Source organism: Coregonus lavaretus, assembly GCF_964263955.1.
Source record: "Coregonus lavaretus genome assembly, chromosome: 28".
Taxonomy (NCBI): Eukaryota; Metazoa; Chordata; class Actinopteri; order Salmoniformes; family Salmonidae; genus Coregonus; species Coregonus lavaretus.
Window position 1 is genome coordinate 29000959 of NC_140015.1, and position 18895 is coordinate 29019853.

The following is an 18895-nucleotide window of genomic DNA, read 5'->3' on the forward strand; positions in this document are numbered from 1 at the left end:
GTAGTTACACCCACACAGACTGAATTGTGAGTGTGTGTGGGTACAGTTGGTGGTGTGTTTCTGTGTGTGCATGTTTGGCCGTGCATGTGTGCATTTTGTATTGTGTGTCTGTGTGCGGCCGCTCACTTTGCCGTGTGTGTGTGTGTGTGTGTGTGTGTGTGTGTGTGTGTGTGTGTGTGTGTGTGTGTGTGTGTCTGTGTGTGTGTGTGTGTGTGTCTGTGTGTATGTGTGTCTGTGTGTGTGTGTGTGTGTGTGTGTGTGTGTGTGTGCGTGTGTGTGTGTGTGTGTGTGTCTGTGTGTGTGTGTGTGTGTGTGTGTGTGTGTGTGTGTGTGTGTGTCTGTGTGATCTAGCTGCCTTGAGGCTGTGCCACCAGTTAGAGGTTCCTCCAGCAGCAGTCAGTCTGAGTAGTCCTGCCTAGCTAATTCTTCAATTCTATGTCATTTAGCAGACACTTTTATCCAAAGCGACCTACAGTCATGCATGCATACATTTGTTATGTATAGGTGGTCACGGGAATCAAACCCACTATTCTGGCGTTGCAAGAGCCGTGCTCTACCTACTGAGCTACAGAGGACCACCTCAATGTCATTAGAGTATCTCTTTAAAGTTGTGACAGCATACTGCAAATAGAAACTCCACATGAAGAGAACGGCTTTTGGTCTTCTTCTCTCTTCTGTTGCTTTTAGTTCACCCCAGGGAAGCATACTTTCCTTATCTTTGCAGGAGGAGACCACCCAGGAAAGATGACTCAGGTCTCGTGTGTGTGTGTGTGTGTGTGTGTGTGTGTGTGACTTAGTTTGATTTCATACTCTCACCTTTAGAACTTCTGTTAATATGAATGCATGCCTATACCTGTATGACATGCTTTGAGGAGTGTGTTGGTTTATGTGTGTGAGTAATGCTTTGAGCCAAACTTCCACTTTAAAGAGAAGTACACTGCTGATACAGAGGTGAGAAGGCCCTTCCAGCAGTGGCCCTGCCGTCCTCCTCTTCTTCCTCCTCCTCTCCCTTCTTTCTTTCTCCCTCCACCTCTCCATTTTCTCTCTCCTCTCTTTCTCCTCCCACATCTCCCTATACCGCTCGTCCTCTCCCTTCCCTCTCTCTCCCCCCTCATCCTCCACCTCTCCCCCCTCATCCTCCACCCCTCCCCCCTCATCCTCCACCTCTCCCCCTCACCCTCCACCTCTCCCCCCTCATCCTCCACCTCTCCCCCCTCATCTTCCACCTCTCCCCCCTCATCCTCCACCCCCCCATCCTCCACCCCTCTCCACCTCTCCCCCCTCATCCTCCACCCCCCCCATCCTCCACCCCTCTCCACCTCTCCCCCTCATCCTCCACCTCTCCCCCCTCATCCTCCACCTCCCCCCCTCATCCTCCACCCCTCTCCACCTCCCCCCTCATCCTCCACCTCTCCCCCCTCATCCTCTACCTTCCCCCCTCATCCTCCACCCCTCTCCACCTCCCCCCTCATCCTCCACCTCCCCCCCTCATCCTCCACCCCTCTCCACCTCCCCCCCTCATCCTCCACCTCTCCCCCCTCATCCTCATCCTCCACCTCCCCCCCTCATCCTCCACCCCTCTCCACCTCCCCCCTTCATCCTCCACCTCTCCCCCTCATCCTCTCCCTCAGGAAATATAATTTTTCTGTTGAGATTGATTCCAGTCTGGATGGTTGATAGAGACCATATCTCCCTGACCCATCTGGAGACGCTTTGGAATGATCCTCCATAGAAAATCACACGTTCACAGCCAGACAGAGAGAAAGAAGGAGAGAGGGAGGGATGGAGAGAATGAGAGAGATGAAGATAGAGAGAGGGAGAGATGGATCACAGATGTAGCACCTGGGAGAGGCTCTAACCCTAACACCTCTTCAAAGTTTTGGGAAAACAGATGTGGTACCTAAGGTGTATCTAGGATCAACCAGGGGTGGGGAATCTGGATGGGCTCTGGGTGAGATCTGTGCAATGGGAGCAGGTTTAGGAATGGGGAGGATGTTTCTTCTCAGTGAGGTTCCATGGATCAGGCCCTGATCCAGTCCTATCCCTTCAGAACGGTGAGAGAGGCTGAGCCTACAGATCTGTGCCCAGGGGGAGAGCAGGATCACTGGGGTAACCAGTCTGAGGAGGGACTTGCCTGGTCCTCAGGCTATGGTACAGTAGTAAAGAGTATGGATGGAAGAGTGATGCAAGGATCACGCATATCCCCCGCAACAGTTGAATTGGATCGATTCTATTGTATCTTGTGTTTATATTCTATAAATCGATAAAAATGTTGTGGAACAATCAGATACTGAAACTATATTTTCCCAGACAGACCATCTCTTGTTCTCAAATCGCACCCTATTCGGTAATATATAGTGCACTACTTTTAATCAGAGGTCAAAAGTAGTGTGACCAGATATCAAAAGAAGTGCTCTACATAGGGAATGGTTTGAGACTTATCCCTGATTTTTTTGCTTTAGGAGATGATGAGGATGGATACAGGAGATGGTGATCAGTGAAGAGGCCTGGAGGAAGGGCTGTCTGATTCATACAGTGATTCCATTATGAAGCCATGGAGTCATTCATTATCATTAATGATTCCTTCCATGACTGATGCGTTTGTGCAGTTGTGCTCAGGCCCTGTAGTGTTTCATCAATCAGAGATGTACACCACATGAAAAAGAGATCAGAGTACAGTCAGCACGCTCTTTATCTCTTCCCAGAAGCCTTCACTCAGACGTTCAGGAAACGCTGTGTCATGGTGCTGGGAATGGGGAGTGGGGTCAGGGGTCCCCAGAGAGGGTGTCATGGTGGGGTCATTGGGCTATCCTCAGGGGGAAATGTGTGTGTGATAGAGACTTCCTCTCTACACCCTTGCTATTCCTATCCCAGAGGTGTGTCACCTCACACATAACCTCTGTGTGTGTAACATCACATAGATGGTGTATCACACGGTTCATATTAACCATGCTACAAAGTTCATGACCACAACACCGCTATTACAGTAATACGTGACCAGAAGCTAAGAAGTTCAAGCCTTAGACTAGCAATCAAACAAACTTAAACTGATGAAATGCGAGGCAAGTTGGATACGGTAAAACTTCAATTAATAGCCTGGGCGTTTATTTGCTTTAATCACTGAACACAACCGGCGCTTATTAGAGACAGGCTTCTATTAGAGACAGGTTTCTATTAGAGCCAGGCTTCTATTTCCTTAATGCTCAATAACATTTTGAAAAGACTACCACACTGTTTATTGTGACCAGTATGGCCAATATAAACATTATAATAACAAAGATAAGCAAATCAGACTAGCAAAGACTAGGCTACCTATCATACACCCCCGATTTCGTGCTTCAGTACCATAAATGTTTTGGTGGCGCCATGGCTAGCAACGATGACAGAATAAAAAAACAAAAAAATGGAATGCACATGACCGTGGAAATATCAGAGCTGTGTCCATGGTAAGCTCGTAAACAATTAATTTTGTCACACCTACTACCGCTCCAGCGCTCGACTTCGCCGGTCTACTAACCACCGGTCCTGGCAACCATCATTACGCACACCTGGACCTCATCATCACCTTGATTACTCTCCCTTTATTTAGCCATCAGTAGCCTCAGTCATCAGGCAATATTGGTTTTGGTCACGTCAAGTACGCTTCTCCTTCTCTTATCGTTAAACTCACCTTCTGCATCTGCTTCCTGACTCCAAGCGTATACGTTACACATTTAGACCCGACGTTTATTTGAAAAGGGCGTTTATTTGCTGACATGTGTTCCGATGTCCAGCTAATTGAAGTTTTACGGTAATTGTAAACAAGTGAGTTGGAATGAAGTGCTTGACGTGATCAGAAGGAATCAGGGAGGATCGTGCCTGGAGAAGACAGAGCCTGATTTATATAATAACATCAACCAGTATCATATTCTTATGTCAATACACTTCGTAAACTCATCCAGTGAGTCTCTGTGGCTGAGTCCCAAATGGCACCATATTCCCTATAGTCCCAAATGGCACCATATTCCCTATTTAGTGCACTACTTTTGACTGGGGCCCATGGGGAATTGCATAGGGCTCTGGTCAAAGGTAGTGCACTAGATAGAGAATAGGGTGTCATTTGGGCGACACACTGTGTTGACTTAGAACAGGAAGGGTCCAGTTCAAAAAGCAGAAAGCAGACGGATCCTTTTAATGAATTAATAAACAGAACCACTTCTTGGAAGCGGAATGTGTGCTGGCGGCCGCATCAATCATTCCTAGAGTTACTTTCAACCATGGAAATTTGACTGAGCTTTGAATTCAGATTTATGCACTCGTTTTTGACATCTGTTGTTGTCTCATAATATTGTGGGAAGGGATAGACAGTTTGAAGAAAGATAGTTTGATCTAACACTTTATCTTAAGTTAACCCTTATACCCATGTAACTACACAGTAATAACTGTATTAAGTAATACAATTGTAGGTACATAAAGTGTTACCCAACATTTTGCCTTTTCATGATCCGTGTTCAATGCGTTAGGGTTGTGCTTCCCAGGAGCTGCAGTTAATCATAAACCTAGATCGTGTTAGTAATTTATGTTAAGTGGATGGGCTGTATATCACCAGTCAGTCATGGCTATCACCTGAGCTATGTTTCCCTCAACCATGGGAATGGATGGGAACACCTGCCTTACTCATTCACACACACACACACACTGCAGGGAGTGTCATAACGTTGATGCTTAGCAGTGCCTCTTTACCTCACACACACAGCCCACATCAAACCATCAACCCCCATCACACCATCAACCCCCATACTAGTGGACTTAGTGTGTGTGTGTGTGTGTGTGTGTGTGTGTGTGTGTGTGTGTGTGTGTGTGTGTGTATGGGCGAACACGTCTGTACTGCTGTGTGTGTGTGTGTGTATATATGGGCAAACACGTCTGTACTGCTGTGTGTGTGTGCTCTGGTTCTCGTGAGGCCTAATCGAAGGTGAAGTTTACACATGTGTGTGTGAGACATCTGGTTCTGAGTCGCATGCAGGAACCAAGCCTTTCATTCTTTCCACTGCTATCAGTTAGAGCAGGAGAGGAAAACAGTCCTCTACACTCCTCTTCTCCTCTGCGATCCTCTCATCTGCTATTCTTCACACAAACTTCTAAAGCCTTGTTCACACTGCGGGCCTTAATGCTCAAATCAGTTTTGTTTTTTAAATGCGTTTTGGAATACTGACCAAATCGGATTTGTGTGTGTTCAGACAGCAGTCATTTGCTGACATGGTTATGCTAGTTGTCATAGTAATGACGGGTGTGTGTGCAGTGGTGTAGGCTGATTGGTGTTTGTGCTCGTGGTTCCTATCGCTCAGAAGCTATGCAGCAAGCTAAGGTGACAACAATGCCTGCCATGGGCATGTCCCAGTTGCTTTGAATGTTCAAAATCATAGTATAAGAACACTTTTCAAGCCTCAAAGGATAAGATGATCCAACTTTCAAAACCAGTCCTTTTTGACAAGCCACTGCAGTCAACTAAATCAGGGTTTCCCAAACTCGGTCCTGGGCCCCCAGGTTTTTGTATGCCAGCCCAGCAGTACTGTCGGTAGCTTCATGGAGGGCGTTGTGTACACTGGTAGAATCCCTGGTACACTGTGTTGTGTACACTGGTAGAATCCCTGGTACACTGTGTTGTGTACACTGGTAGAATCCCTGGTACACTGTGTTGTGTACACTGGTAGAATCCCTGGTACACTGTTTACATTTTACATTTACATTTTTAGTCATTTAGCAGACGCTCTTATCCAGAGCGACTTACAGTTAGTGAATACATATATATATTTTTTTCATACTGGTCCCCCGTGGGAATCGAACCCACAACCCTGGCGTTGCAAACGCCATGCTCTATCAACTGAGCTACATCCCTGCCGGCCATTCCCTCCCCTACCCTGGACAACGCTAGGCCAATTGTGCGCCGCCCATGAGTCTCCCGGTCGCGGCCGGCTGCGACAGAGCCTGGATTCGAACCAGGATCTCTAGTGGCACAGCTAGCACTGCTATGCAGTGCCTTAGACCACTGCGCCACTCAGGAGAAACCTGTGTTGTGTACACTGGTAGAATCCCTGGTACACTGTGTTGTGTACACTGGTAGAATCCCTGGTACACTGTGTTGTGTACACTGGTAGAATCCCTGGTACACTGTGTTGTGTACACTGGTAGAATCCCTGGTACACTGTGTTGTGTACACTGGTAGAATCCCTGGTACACTGTGTTGTGTACACTGGTAGAATCCCTGGTACACTGTGTTTGAATCTCAGGTATCTGGTACCCAACCTACACTCATAAGGCAGGTGTAGTGTTCAATGTTCATATCTGAAACTGCACTAATATAATGATCCAAAATGTATTCACAAGAGACTTGTGTGTGTGACGTTTAAAGCCCAGACAGTTAACAGCAATTCATTCCCTGTGTGCGTCTCTCTTTATCTCCTTCTGAATGACTCTGGGGAATGAGCCCAGCTTTCCAATAATGACTGTCACGACTTTATCATTAGCCTTTTAATACACTGTTAATATGAGAGTCAACTCTCCTCTCTCTCTCTCTCTCTCTCTCTCTCTCTCTCTCTCTCTCTCTCTCTCTCTCTCTCTCTCTCTCTCTCTCACTCTCTCCTCTCTTCCTCTCTCTCTCTCTCTCTCTCTCTCTTCCTCCCTCTCTCTCTCTCTCTCTCTTCTCTCTCTCTCTTCCTCTTCTCTCTCTTCTCTCTCTCTCTCTCTCTCTCTCTCTCTCTCTCTCTCTCCTCTCTCTCTCTCTCTCTCTCTCTCTCTCTCTCTCTCTCTCTCTCTCTCTCTCTCTCTCTCTCTTTCTCTCTCTCTCTCTCTCTCCTCTCCTCTCTCTCTCTCTCTCTCTCTCTCTCTCTCTCTCTCTCTCTCTCTCTCTCTCTCTCTCTCTCTCTCTCTCTCTCTCTCTCTCTCTCTCTCTCTCTTCTCTCTCTCTCTCTCTTCTCTCCTCTTTCTCTCTCTCTCTCTCTCTCTCTCTCTCTCTCTCTCTCTTCCTCTTTCTCTCTCCCTCTCTACTCTCTCTCTCTCTCTCTCTCTCTCTCTCTCTCTTTCTCTCTCTTCTCCCTCTTTCTCTCTCTCTCTCTCTTCTCTTCTCTCTCTCTCTCTCTCTCTCTCTCTCTCTCTCTCTCTCTCTCTCTCTCTCTCTCGCTCTTCCTCTCTCTCTCTCTCTCTTTCTCTCTCCTCTCTATCTCTCTCACTCTGTCTCTCTCTCTCTTTATCCCTCTCTTTCTTTATCTCTCTTGTTCAAATGCGCTCTCTCTTTTCTGTCTCTCTAGGTTCTGCAGGAGAAGGTGGAGAATCTCCAGAGGCAGCTGCACTCCTCCGAGAAGAAACTACTGAACAAAGAGTTAGAGAATCAGGAGCAGGTAACATATTCCTTCTTCTACCCCTGACTCACCCCTCAAACCTTAACTTCACCCCCTCATCCTTCAGACTTACCCCTCAACTTCACCCCCTCATCCTTCAGACTTACCCCTCAACTTCACCTGTCAGTCTCACCCCCAACCCTCTACCTCACCCCTCTACTTCACCCCTCTACCTCACCCCTCTACCTCAACCCTCTACCTCAACCCTCTACCTCACCCCTCTACCTCACCCCTCTACCTCACCCCTCTACTTCACCCCTCTACCTCAACCCCCTACCTCAACCTTCAGTTTCACACCTCTCTCCTCTTCCTCTCTCTCCTCTCTCCTCTTCCTCTCTCTCCCCTCTCTTCTACCCAACCCCTAGTTCAGAGGCAGAGATTTTCCAAATTCCTTGAGATCCGGCTTCAAGAGCCAGCACTGTGGGGCAGGAATGTTCAGAGGGAATCCTGAACCACTGCACACACACACACACACACACCAGCCCCTGTGTGCTCTGTAATCACAGGTCTGCTTTGACCTTGACACACACAGAGAAGAAAGGCAGTAATCACCACGTAGGAGGCTGGCTGGCAGTCTCTCTGTCTCTGGCTGGGCCTATGTACCTCTAGGCTGGTATGTACCACTGGAGACAACTCTTGGTCCCGGGGAGCCGCCCATTGACCCTTACACACACTTCACACACTTTGCTGGAACCGCTCCATGTCGGACGGACATACATTTCTCCAGAATGGGTCAGTGGTGCTAGGGTTGTAGGGCCACCAGCCGGTGGGTTGACCCAGTACTGCAGGCTTTTTCCTCTCATCCGACTTAATTAAAAGGATAGGGCTTTAGGCTCTTAACCTACACTTCTGCAAGGTGAACTTTTTCCAAGGTTGTACATACTTTCGTTATGCAAATGGTCAAAGGTGTGTTAGGCGTGTAGGATTCTCCATTGAACATGCGTTTAGTCTAGGACTAGGCTCAATCTTGTCAGGGAAACTGGCCTATAACTATGTCTGAAGTGAACTCATTCCTATCAGATTCACTGAGACTGTGTTTACCTGGTGGTCTGTGTCTGACTGGAGATGGGCCCTCTCAGTGTAGTTATAGTGATACTCTGTTCTCTATACCTCCTTATGAGGAGAGAGAGGCTCTCTGAGGCTGGTGTGTGCGTGCATGTATGTGTCCATGCGTGTGTGTGTTCGTGTGTGTGTTTTCGCATGTCTGTGTGTGTGTCTGTGCGAATGATGTGTGTGTTAATAAAACCTGAGGCCTACTAACTCACAAACTCTCTCTGCCTCCTTACAGTGATATTGCCCTAGTTTATCTGCCAAGACATGTCTTTGTAATCTGATCTCACACGCTAAAACAGTTTCTCTACCCCAGACTTCACACAGATGTTTCCTGCCTGCCTCTTCCAGAGCCCTCTCGGACTCCCAGCTGTAAAATGGCGGCTCGGCTGCACCTCACTGCACCTTGTCTGAAGACAATCAAAAGTACACTGGTTATTTACAGATCAATCAGCCACTGGTGTTGTGCAGTTCTGTGTGTAACTCACTGCATTAGTAACTAACACATCCTGTTTTTTTAGAACTTCACACTTCCCTTTTCTTATCGCTCTTCCTCTTTTTAGTCACTTCTCTGTGAAGCTCTTTATTTATTTCAAGGCAGCGAAGCGTTTTTGAATTCAAAGCATTTCCCAACGAACTCTGAGAGTGCAACTCAGAGATGTGGTGGCGCAAACTTTGTGAGTGACGTGGTTTTTGATGTACCCCCTTGTATCTGACAAGGTTTTTGTCACTCCAGAATCTTCCAACAGCGAGCACAATCTGCACCTCAAGCTACGTGGCAAACTTCATTTGAATGTTCAAAGTGTCAACGCCTTGTTTCTTTCGTCTGGCAGCTGTCAGAAACCTTGGTGTGTGACAGACAGTATCAAGCGCTGGGGGAAAGTCAAAACCACCAGCACAATCTAAAGACTATATATAGATGAAATGTTGTCATTTTAAGAGAACGGAAGGAGAAAAACTAAAAAGACTTCTGCTTCTCTCAGGAGCTTGAAAATGGAGTCTAACGCTTCATCAGGAACAACAAAAAACGTATATTTTCCTTTTAAAAGAGGGTGGAGATGAGACCGATGTCTCTGTGTGGAAAGTCAGATTGTTCCTCTCTGTCATTCTCAGTCTCTGATGGATGCTTTGGAGAACAGGAGCTAAGGTTTGATCAACCAATGTCTTCAAAGGTTGCTTACATCTGTGTGATCGGCGAGGAGCCTCTTTAAAGGCCTCCTCTCCTCATGTCCCTCCATCCACCTGTCTAAAGACAAACAGGCCTTTACAGTACAGAGAGGGATTCAGAAAGAGAGAGATGAAGCGAGGGAGCGATAAAGAGATTAGATATAAAACAGCCTGTGAGAAACAGAACTGAAAGAAAGAGTGATACTTCCATATTCAGCTGGAGTGTTCGATGTGATCCTTCAGTCAACTCGAGAGATTCAGTGAATTTCAATTCACTATCGCTCACCTGCTATCACTAACCTGAGCCCCAGACTGCTTACCATCCCAGATCCCACCGCTGCCACCAAATGTCGCAGTTGAAATGTCCATATGTGTTGAATGAGATTCCACAAGTGGGAAAATAGTTCAGTAGGACCTTTGTCTGACCTACTGTAGTGTAGCATCTATGTCTGGGTTAGCATAACTAGCGTTTGTTAGCCACAACAAAGGTGCTGCCATAGAAAATGGCTGCTCTGCCTCTCTCCACACCCGCACATTTCCCAGTTAACCAGGACAACTAATGCCTTGGTGAGACATACGTTAAGCTTATAATCGCTAAAGCTTTGTCTCCAAGGCACTCCCCAGTTGTTTATAGATCAGTGTATATGATCTGTGTATGTATCTACCCATCCTCAGGCCTATGAGAAGCATAGTAGGAAACTGTATTATGAAATATATATATTTTTTACATGAATCAGACTTTTGTTAATGAACTTTTCAAACAGGCAGTACATACAGCTCACATCTTACCTAGCGGGAATTAAGCACTGCAGGGTTCAGCTAATGGGCGCCACTCGGCTAAGTCCACCTGCAGCCATTACATTACATTACATAGCATTCCAGCTGCAGAGCAGATCCTCTATAATGTGATGTAGAGCTCTTTGTGTCTGTCCTACAGTACAACGCCCAGGCTAATGATGATCTAATACAGCTGGCCTCGACGTCATTAGGCTGGCGGCCAGGTAGACCTCTATTATACAGTATACCCTCTCTCTGTCAGACGAGAAAAGTGAAGGGTAATGTCTTACCCCCTATGAGATCTCTGTCTCGCTCAACCCCTCTTCCTTTGTTGCTTTCTTTATCTCTATTTCTCGTTCTACCTCTTCCTCTCTCTCTCATCCTCTCTCTCTCTCGCTTCTTATTCTTTTTCTCTCTCTCTCATCCTCTCTCTCATTCTTTCTCTCTCTCTCATCCTCTCTCTCTCTCATATTCTCTCTCTCTCTCTCTCATCCTCTCTCTCTCTCTCTCTCTCTCTCTCTCTCTCATCCTCTCTCTCTCTCTCTCTCTCATCCTCTCTCTCTCTCGCGTCTCATTCTTTCTCTCTCTCATCCTCTCTCTCTCACTTCTCATTCTTTCACTCTCATCTTCTCTCTCTCTCATCCTCTCTCTCGCTCTCTCGCTTCTCATTCTTTCTCTCTCTCTCATCCTCTCTCTCTCTCATCTTCTCTCTCTCTCTGTCTCTCATCCTCTCTCTCTCTCTGTCTCTCATCCTCTCTCTCTCTCTCTCTCTCATCCTCTCTCGCGTCTCATTCTTTCTCTCTCTCATCCTCTCTCTCTCACTTCTCATTCTTTCTCTCTCCTCTCTCTCTCATCCTCTCGCTCACTTCTCATTATTTCTCTCTCATCTTCTCTCTCTCTCATCCTCTCTCTCTCTCTCATCCTCTCTCTCTCTCTCTCTCTCTCTCTCTCGCTTCTCATTCTTTCTTCTCTCTCTCTCATCCTCTCTCTCTCTCTCTCTTGCTTCTCATTCTTTCTCTCTCTTTCTCCCCCCTCTCTAGTACTCATAGTTACGAAAGCAAACATTCATGGCATGTCTACTTTGATTAGCCTCAAGCCTGTGAGTATAGGCTCCAATCCTCCCTGCAGTGTAGCCCGGTGAATACTAGTTACCCTGAATCTGATCTATGGGATGGAAAACGGAGATGGAGTTGTCAGGAGGGAGCTAGTCATTTAGATTGAAGTGTGTATATCCCTTACTACTGTGGTAACTTAAATACAGCACTGTACGTACTGTACATGCATTAAGAATGCAGCCAAGGAACTTGAATGGAAGTCTTTCAAAGAATCCCAATACTTTTACATTGAAATGTGGCTTATGAGGAGATTTGACCGTTGTTTGTTGGTTTGGTGTTTGGTCTTGAGTGTTTTGTCTGGGCACCATCTTGTTATGACTGCCTCTCTCTGGGGTTCTACCCTTATTTTAACTTGTTGGCACCCCAAATTACAGCCTGTAAAACATTTATTTTTTTGCATTTGTTTGAAAATGTTCATTCTCAAATTACTCGTGGCTCCCTTTCTCACGGAGGAAAGAAAAAAAAGTACATTGATAGACTTTCTCTCCTGATGATGTTATTGGCCCGACACTTTTAAATGAGGCGGGAGGGAGAACATTTTTGGCAAAGTGGCAAAGGCCTAATCTACTGCAAACTGTGCTGAGACAAAAAGAGCTGTTCAGTGGTGGGATCATTTATACTCTCCCCCTTTGAAGTGCGTCCCAATCCCTTTCATTGTTCCCTGAAAGATCAATTACAGAAAGGCAGATCAATCAGTTAAATCCACAACAGGAAAATTATTTTTGGAAAACCAATTTTCTACTACTCTCTTTCTCTCTCTCTCTCTCTCTCTCTCTCTCTCTGTCCCTCTCCTACTCTTTAGAAGGGAATATCTAAAGAAAAATAAAGAGGAAAGAGTTATTTTTAACAATAACTGGACTTCGGCATGCTAAAGACCTCATGGTAGGAATAGTTTGGGGCTCTCCCTAGTTATCAATCAATCAATCAAATGTCTTTATAAATACCTTTTTCCATCAGCAGATGTCACAAAGTGCTTATACAGAAACCCAGCCTAAAACCCCAAACAGCAAGCAATGCAGATGTAGAAGCACGGTGGCTATGAAAAACTCCCTAGAAAGGCAGGAACCTAGAAAGAAACCTAGAGAGGAACCAGGCTCTGAGGGGTGGCCAGTCCTCTTCTATCCACAGAGAATGTAGTCACTCTGCGACCTGACCAGGCCCTAGTTTTAAACTATTACAGGCCAGAGTTCTTCCTGGTCAGGTCACATGGTCAGGAAAAACTCCTGTAGATTCCACAAGCACCAACTCCATACCAAACCTCTCAGTTTGTCATTACAGCATGTCTGCCTACTGAACGTACAGTACATTCACTGTGTGTGTTTGTGGGCATGGAGGAATGGCTAACCAAACGTTTTAAGCTTTGTAATCAGACTATGGTTTTCTCCAGTGTAATTTAGCTCCAGACAGCCCTCTCTGTGCCCCACATAGGGAGGGCTGATGTGTTTGATGTGTTCTGTCTGTTCTCTCAAACCCAGCTGGGCCTGGGTCTAAAAGTCAAGGGTGGTCAATTCCAGTCCTGGAGGGCGGAAGTGAGTGTAAGCTCGAGCCCAGCTTTATTAAGACACCTGATTCAGATAATTATGGTCTCTAAAATGAAGATGGTGATTAGTTCATTTGAATTAGGTGTGTTTGTGCTGAGCTGGAACAAAAACCTGCACCCACTGCATACCCTAAGGGCTACGCTGAGTTGGCCACGTGGTCTGTGGTGACCGTGATCTTTTTACTAGCCAATAGGAGGCGATGTGTGTATAATTACTCTTTGGTCAATTAATAGACGCTCTTGTCCAGAGCCACTTACAATAAGTGTATTGAACCACATCCTCTCTTTCTATGGCTTTGAAGTAGTCTGATTCCCTCCTATTGCGACAAGGTAAAAATCTGTCGTTCTGCCCCTGAGCAAGGCAGTTAACCCACTGTTCCCCGGGCGCCGATGACGTGGATGTCGATTAAGGCAGCCCCCTGCCCCTCTCTGATTCAGAGGGGTTGGGTTAAATGCGGAAGACACATTTCAGTTGAATGCATTCAGTTGTACAACTGAACAGGTATCCCCCTTTCCTTCTCCCTATTCCTCCTCCTCTCCCTCTCACTGCAGGTCACGCTGGTACTTCAGGAGTGTGAGATGAAAATGAAAGGGCTGATGCCAGCTGAGCTGCGACAGGAGCTGGAGGACACTATCTCCTCTCTCAAGTCTCAGGTAGGAACAAGACCTGCATGGGGCACTATACACAGGACACACTCAGCCTATATCTAACTCACCAAATTCAACTAATCCACATATCAACTAACTATCAAAATCTTGGTTAGTTGATTCATGTGTTAGTGACCTAGAGTTGTTGACCCCTGATCTATATGCAGTAATACAGACAGAGGTACCTGGGCAATACACTCCATACATCTCAACTTATAGACCTGCTTTCCTTTTCAGTGTTTCTTCAGATACCAACTATGAACAGTTTTCCTTTGCTGCCATTTTCTTATTTTCTGCTTTCCTCCCTCTCTCTACATATTGATAGAAACCATCCGAGACTGAACCCACACACGGTCTGTTTGTTTGATTCCTTGGCCGTGACGAGGGGGTATCATATGGTGGTGTAGACCAGACAGCAGAGCCCATAGACATGGCTTTGGACCAGTCCACTTTGAAGCTCCCTCTCTTTCTCTAGGCTCCATCAGATCAGACACAATTACACCCCGCGTTTAACCACATTAATACCGCCGTCAAGGGCGCCGCTCCCCACCCAGCCGCCGCGGACAGTCTCCTATTAGTTTAACTGGGCCTTGTTCGACATGAAACTATGGTGGGCAGCGGGAGGGAGGGGAATTTCTGCCCAACATTTTGAATGTAAACAATAGGCCTTTCTGTGTCGGGGGTGTGGTGGGGGGGGCTGAGGGAGAGGGGGCCCCACTAACCAACCAACAACAACATTTGAAGGGGGCCCGCGCTTCTAAACTCAAACTGGCCCCAACGCCTGGCTGCTTTGGATAGCTCCGGATGGATCTCTTTCCAGTCCTGCCGCCACAAGCCTCTGCCAACGGATATGTTTATACGATGTAATTCACGACCAGAACGGCCTCCCTTTTCATTGAGGATGTCTTGGGTTTTGCACATTACGACGCATTATTTTTACTGAAAGAACAGCGACTCCATGGCATCCGACCGCAGTTCCGTTTTTTTTTGCATACTGATGCTGTTACTCCTCTGAAAGCAGCAGCGCTCCAAATGAAACGCTAAATCTGTTCCTGAGGTTTCCATCCAAGAGAATGGAATGTACCATTGAGTTCCAGTACAGTAGTTACACATCAGAGACTATTATAACCCTTTTGTTTCAGTTGATCTAAAGAGAAGGATTTTGATTTGATTTGGAACACAGTAGTATGGACAGTGCCTATAGAAAGTGCACACCCCCTTTCAAACGTTTCACCTTTTGTTGCCTTATAGCCTGTAGTAAAATGCATTCAAATAGTTGTTTTTCTCTATTGATCTACACATCCTACCCCATAACCTCCATGTGAAAAAAATATTCTGAATCTTTTTAGAAAATCGATACAAAATAAAAACTGAAATAGCTTGGTTGTATAAATCTCCACCCCTTTGTAATAGCGATCCTAAATTAGCTCAGGTGTAACCAATCACCTTCAAAATCACACACAAGTTAATTGGCCTCCACCTGTGTTACATTTTAGTGATTCACATGATTTCAGGATAAATTCAGCAGTTCCTGTAGGTTCTCTCTGCTGGGCAGTGATTTGCGAAGCAAACACTCAACCATGAGCACCAAGGAGTTTTCAAAAGAACTCTGGGACAAAGTTGTGGAAAGGCACAGATCGGGGGATGGGTATACAAAAAAGTATTTGAATATCCCTTGGAGCACTGTCAAGACGATTATTAAGAAGTGGAAGGTGTATGGCACCACCAAGACCCTGCCTAAATCAGGCCGTCCCTCCAAACTGGATGACCGAGCAAGTAGGAGACTGATCAGAGTCCAATGGCAACTTTGAAAGAGCTACAGGCTTTTATGGCCAAGACTGGTCAAAGTGTGCATGTGACAACAATATCCCAAGCACTCCACAAATCTGCCATATAGGGTGGCAAGAAGGAAGCCATTATTCAAGAAAGTCCACCTGTTTTGAAATATGCAAAAAAAAGATTTGGAAGATTCTGTAGCCATGTGGCAAAACGTTTTGTGATCTGACGAAACAAAAATGTAACTTTTTGGCCTAAATGCAAAGCGTTACTTTTGGCGCAAACCCAATATGGCACATCACCCAAAGAACACCGTCCCTACTGTGAAGCATGGTGGTGGTAGCATCATGTTATGGGGATGTTTCTCTAAGGGGAAATGAATGGGGCAATGTACAGAAAAGTCCTTGAGGAAAACCTGCTACCCTCTGCAAGAAAGCTGAAACTGGGCTTGAAGTTCCCCTTTTCAGCATGACAACGACCCGAAGCACACAGCCAAAGCTACAGTGGAGTGATGAAGGAATAAAAAGGTAAATGTCCTTGAGTGGCCCAGTCAGAGCCCCCACCTAAATCCAATTGAAAATTGTGGCATGACTTGAAGATTGCTGTCCATCAATGCTCCCAAAGGAACTTGACAGAGATTGAACAGTTTTGTAAAGAAGAATGGTGAAATATTGCCAAATCTAGGTGTGCAAAGTTGGTTGAGACCTATCCCAACAGACTCAGCTGTAATTGCTGCCAAAGGTGCTTCCACCAACTATTAACTCAGGGGGGTGGAGACATGTCCAATTATGATATTTCAGTTTTGTATTTTTTATATATCCTTTTTTTTTTCACTATAGAAAAAAATATCCTTAAGTGTGGAGTATGGTGTGTAGATATTTTTTGACATAACAAAATGTGAAAAAAGTTCAAGGGGGTGTAGACTTTCTATAGGCACTGTATGTAGTTAAGGCCTGGTACTGCCTAGTCTAACCCTTTGGAAGTTAACTCTTTCACTGTCCCCCTAAAGTAGCAGTGGACTATCTGTACTGGCCCCATGTCTTGTATTCTCATGGTTTCACAACTGTATCAAAATCCTAACCTCTCACCTATAATCTCACTCAGTCACCTTACTCCCTAGCCCCCTACTCCCCTATGAATTGCTCCCTTCTCCTTCAACCCCTACTCCCCCCTACTCTCCTAGGCTTGCCCCCTATTGCCTTAACCCTTATTCCCCTAACCTTTCCTTTCTCAACCCCTTCTCCTCTATCGCTTTTCTATCTCAACCCCTTCTCAATAACACACTACCCCTATACCCTCTTACTGAGCCCCTACTGTGCATTGACCCCTGACCCCCGACTGTGTGTGTTGACCCCTTACTGTGTGTTGGCTGCAGGTGAACTTCCTCCAGAAGAGAGCTTCTGTGTTACAGGAGGACCTGGATGCCTGTCACAGCAGGAGGTAAATGTCCTGTAACGTGACTGTGATCGAGGCCTGGCGGTTGAAGCCTTTGATGTCCCGTCCATCAATCATGCTGTCAGAGACACTGAACGTGTTTATGGAAAGCATCTATACATACCCTGTGATAAAGAGTGGCCATTCAAATAGTCTGCTACTCCCACCTGGGATGATGCTGCTCCTGTATCAACAGTATGTGATATTTCTTAGTGAACATAGGCGGGGTTGGAGTCACTCAAATTAGACCACCCAAACCCAACTCAGTCATTTCATTTACTACATTGATTTGACAGGGACAATGCACATCAATCAATATTTCTGTAAATGTGCCAGATTTTGCCAGCTGGCTAGTTTCCATCTGTAGTCCCGGGCAGGTAGTCAAAACGGAATCTTCTCTATCCTCTTTGGGTAATAAAATAGACTGTTGAGAGATGTGAAGTTCATGAAACATTATGACGTGTGCTTAAACAACCCTCCCTTTTCTCTCCTGTCCTAAACCCCTCCCCTCTCCCAATCCAGGTAACCATGAACTGTTCTTCCCTTGGCCACACCCATTATCCGGACATGAAGGATATGACGCCCTATCAGATGTGAGAATCATCGCCACAGTTACCAGGCATCACACATCTGTCATGCCATGGGAGCACCAATCAGCTGTGCCAGTTATGTTGACCACACCCACACTGTTGTGTCTATCACAATTTTTAACCACTATGGATTTTTACATATTTATTTACTGTCAGATTTTTTGTTCACATTCCCTGTTAGAAATCAATCATTTTGTGGATGTTTAATGTACGTACTATCCATACATACACTATATATACAAAATTATGTGGACACCCCTTGAAATCAGTAGATTCTGCTATTTCAGCCACAACCGTTGCTGGCAGGTGTATAAAATCGAGCACACCGCCATGCAATCTCCATAGACAAACATTGGCAGTAGAATGGCCTTAGTGATGTTCAACAAGTCAGTTTGTCAAATGTCTGCCCTGCTAGAGCTGCCCCGGTCAACTGTAAATGCTGTTATTGTGAAGTGGAAAGATCTAGGAGCAACAACTGCTCAGCCACGAAGTGGTAGGCCACACAAGCTCCCAGAATGGGACTCTCCTCGGTTGCAACACTCACTACCGAGTTCCAAACTGCCTCTGGAAGCAACGTCAGCACAATAATTGTTAGTTGGGAGCTTCATGAAATGGGTTTACATGGTCGAGCAGCCACACACAAACCTAAGATCACCATGCGCAATGCCAAGCGTCGGCTGGAGTGGTGTAAAGCTCGCCACCATCTTGCAGTCCGACGGACGAATTTGGTTTGGCGGATGCCAGAAGAATGCTACCTGCTCCAATGCATAGTGCCAACTGTAAAGTTTGGTGGAGGAAGAATAATGGTCTGGGGCTGTTGTTCATGGTTCAGGCTCCTTAGTTCCAGTGAAGTGAAATCTTATCTTAGTGCTACAGCATACATTCTAGACAATTCTGTGCTTCCAACTTTGTGGCAACAGTTTGGTGAAGACCCTTTCCTGTTTCAGCATGACAATGCCCCCATGCACAAAGCGAGGTCCATACAGAAATGGTTTGTCGAGATCGGTGTGGAAGAACTTGACAGGCCTGCACAGAGCTCTGACCTCAACCCCATCGAACACCTTTGGGATGAATTGGAATGCTGACTGCGAGCCAGGCCTAATCGCCCAACATCAATCAATGCCCGACCTCACTAATGCTGTTGTGGCTGAATGGAAGCAAGTCCCCGCAGCAAAGTTCCAACAGCTAGTGGAAAGCCTTCCCAGAAGACTGGAGGCTGTTGTAGCAGCAAAGGGAGGACCAACTCCATATTAATTCCCATGATTTTGGAATGAGATGTTCGACAAGCAGGTGTCCACATACTTTTGGTCATGTAGTGTATGTTGTTTTTTTGTGATTCCATATGACATGCTTCAAAATCAAGTTTGATACTGAATGTACATACCGAATGCATTGTTTTATTAAAGTTCTTTTTTCATCATA

General features: G+C 45.9%; 1 protein-coding gene across 1 annotated transcript in view; it reads left to right on the forward strand.

Moving 5' to 3' along the window:
* The window catches only part of LOC311103215 (centrosomal protein of 112 kDa-like), a gene marked incomplete at its 5' end in the record, with an annotated part of 98039 nt that extends 79144 nt beyond the window's left edge, over window positions 1-18895 (forward strand). Inside the window, 4 exons of the mRNA XM_084144758.1 lie at window positions 7287-7376; window positions 13578-13679; window positions 16825-16889; window positions 17406-18895. Coding sequence (XP_084000884.1) covers window positions 7287-7376; window positions 13578-13679; window positions 16825-16889; window positions 17406-17409 — 261 coding nt within the window. The 3' untranslated portion in view covers window positions 17410-18895. The remainder of the gene's footprint in view (window positions 1-7286; window positions 7377-13577; window positions 13680-16824; window positions 16890-17405) is intronic.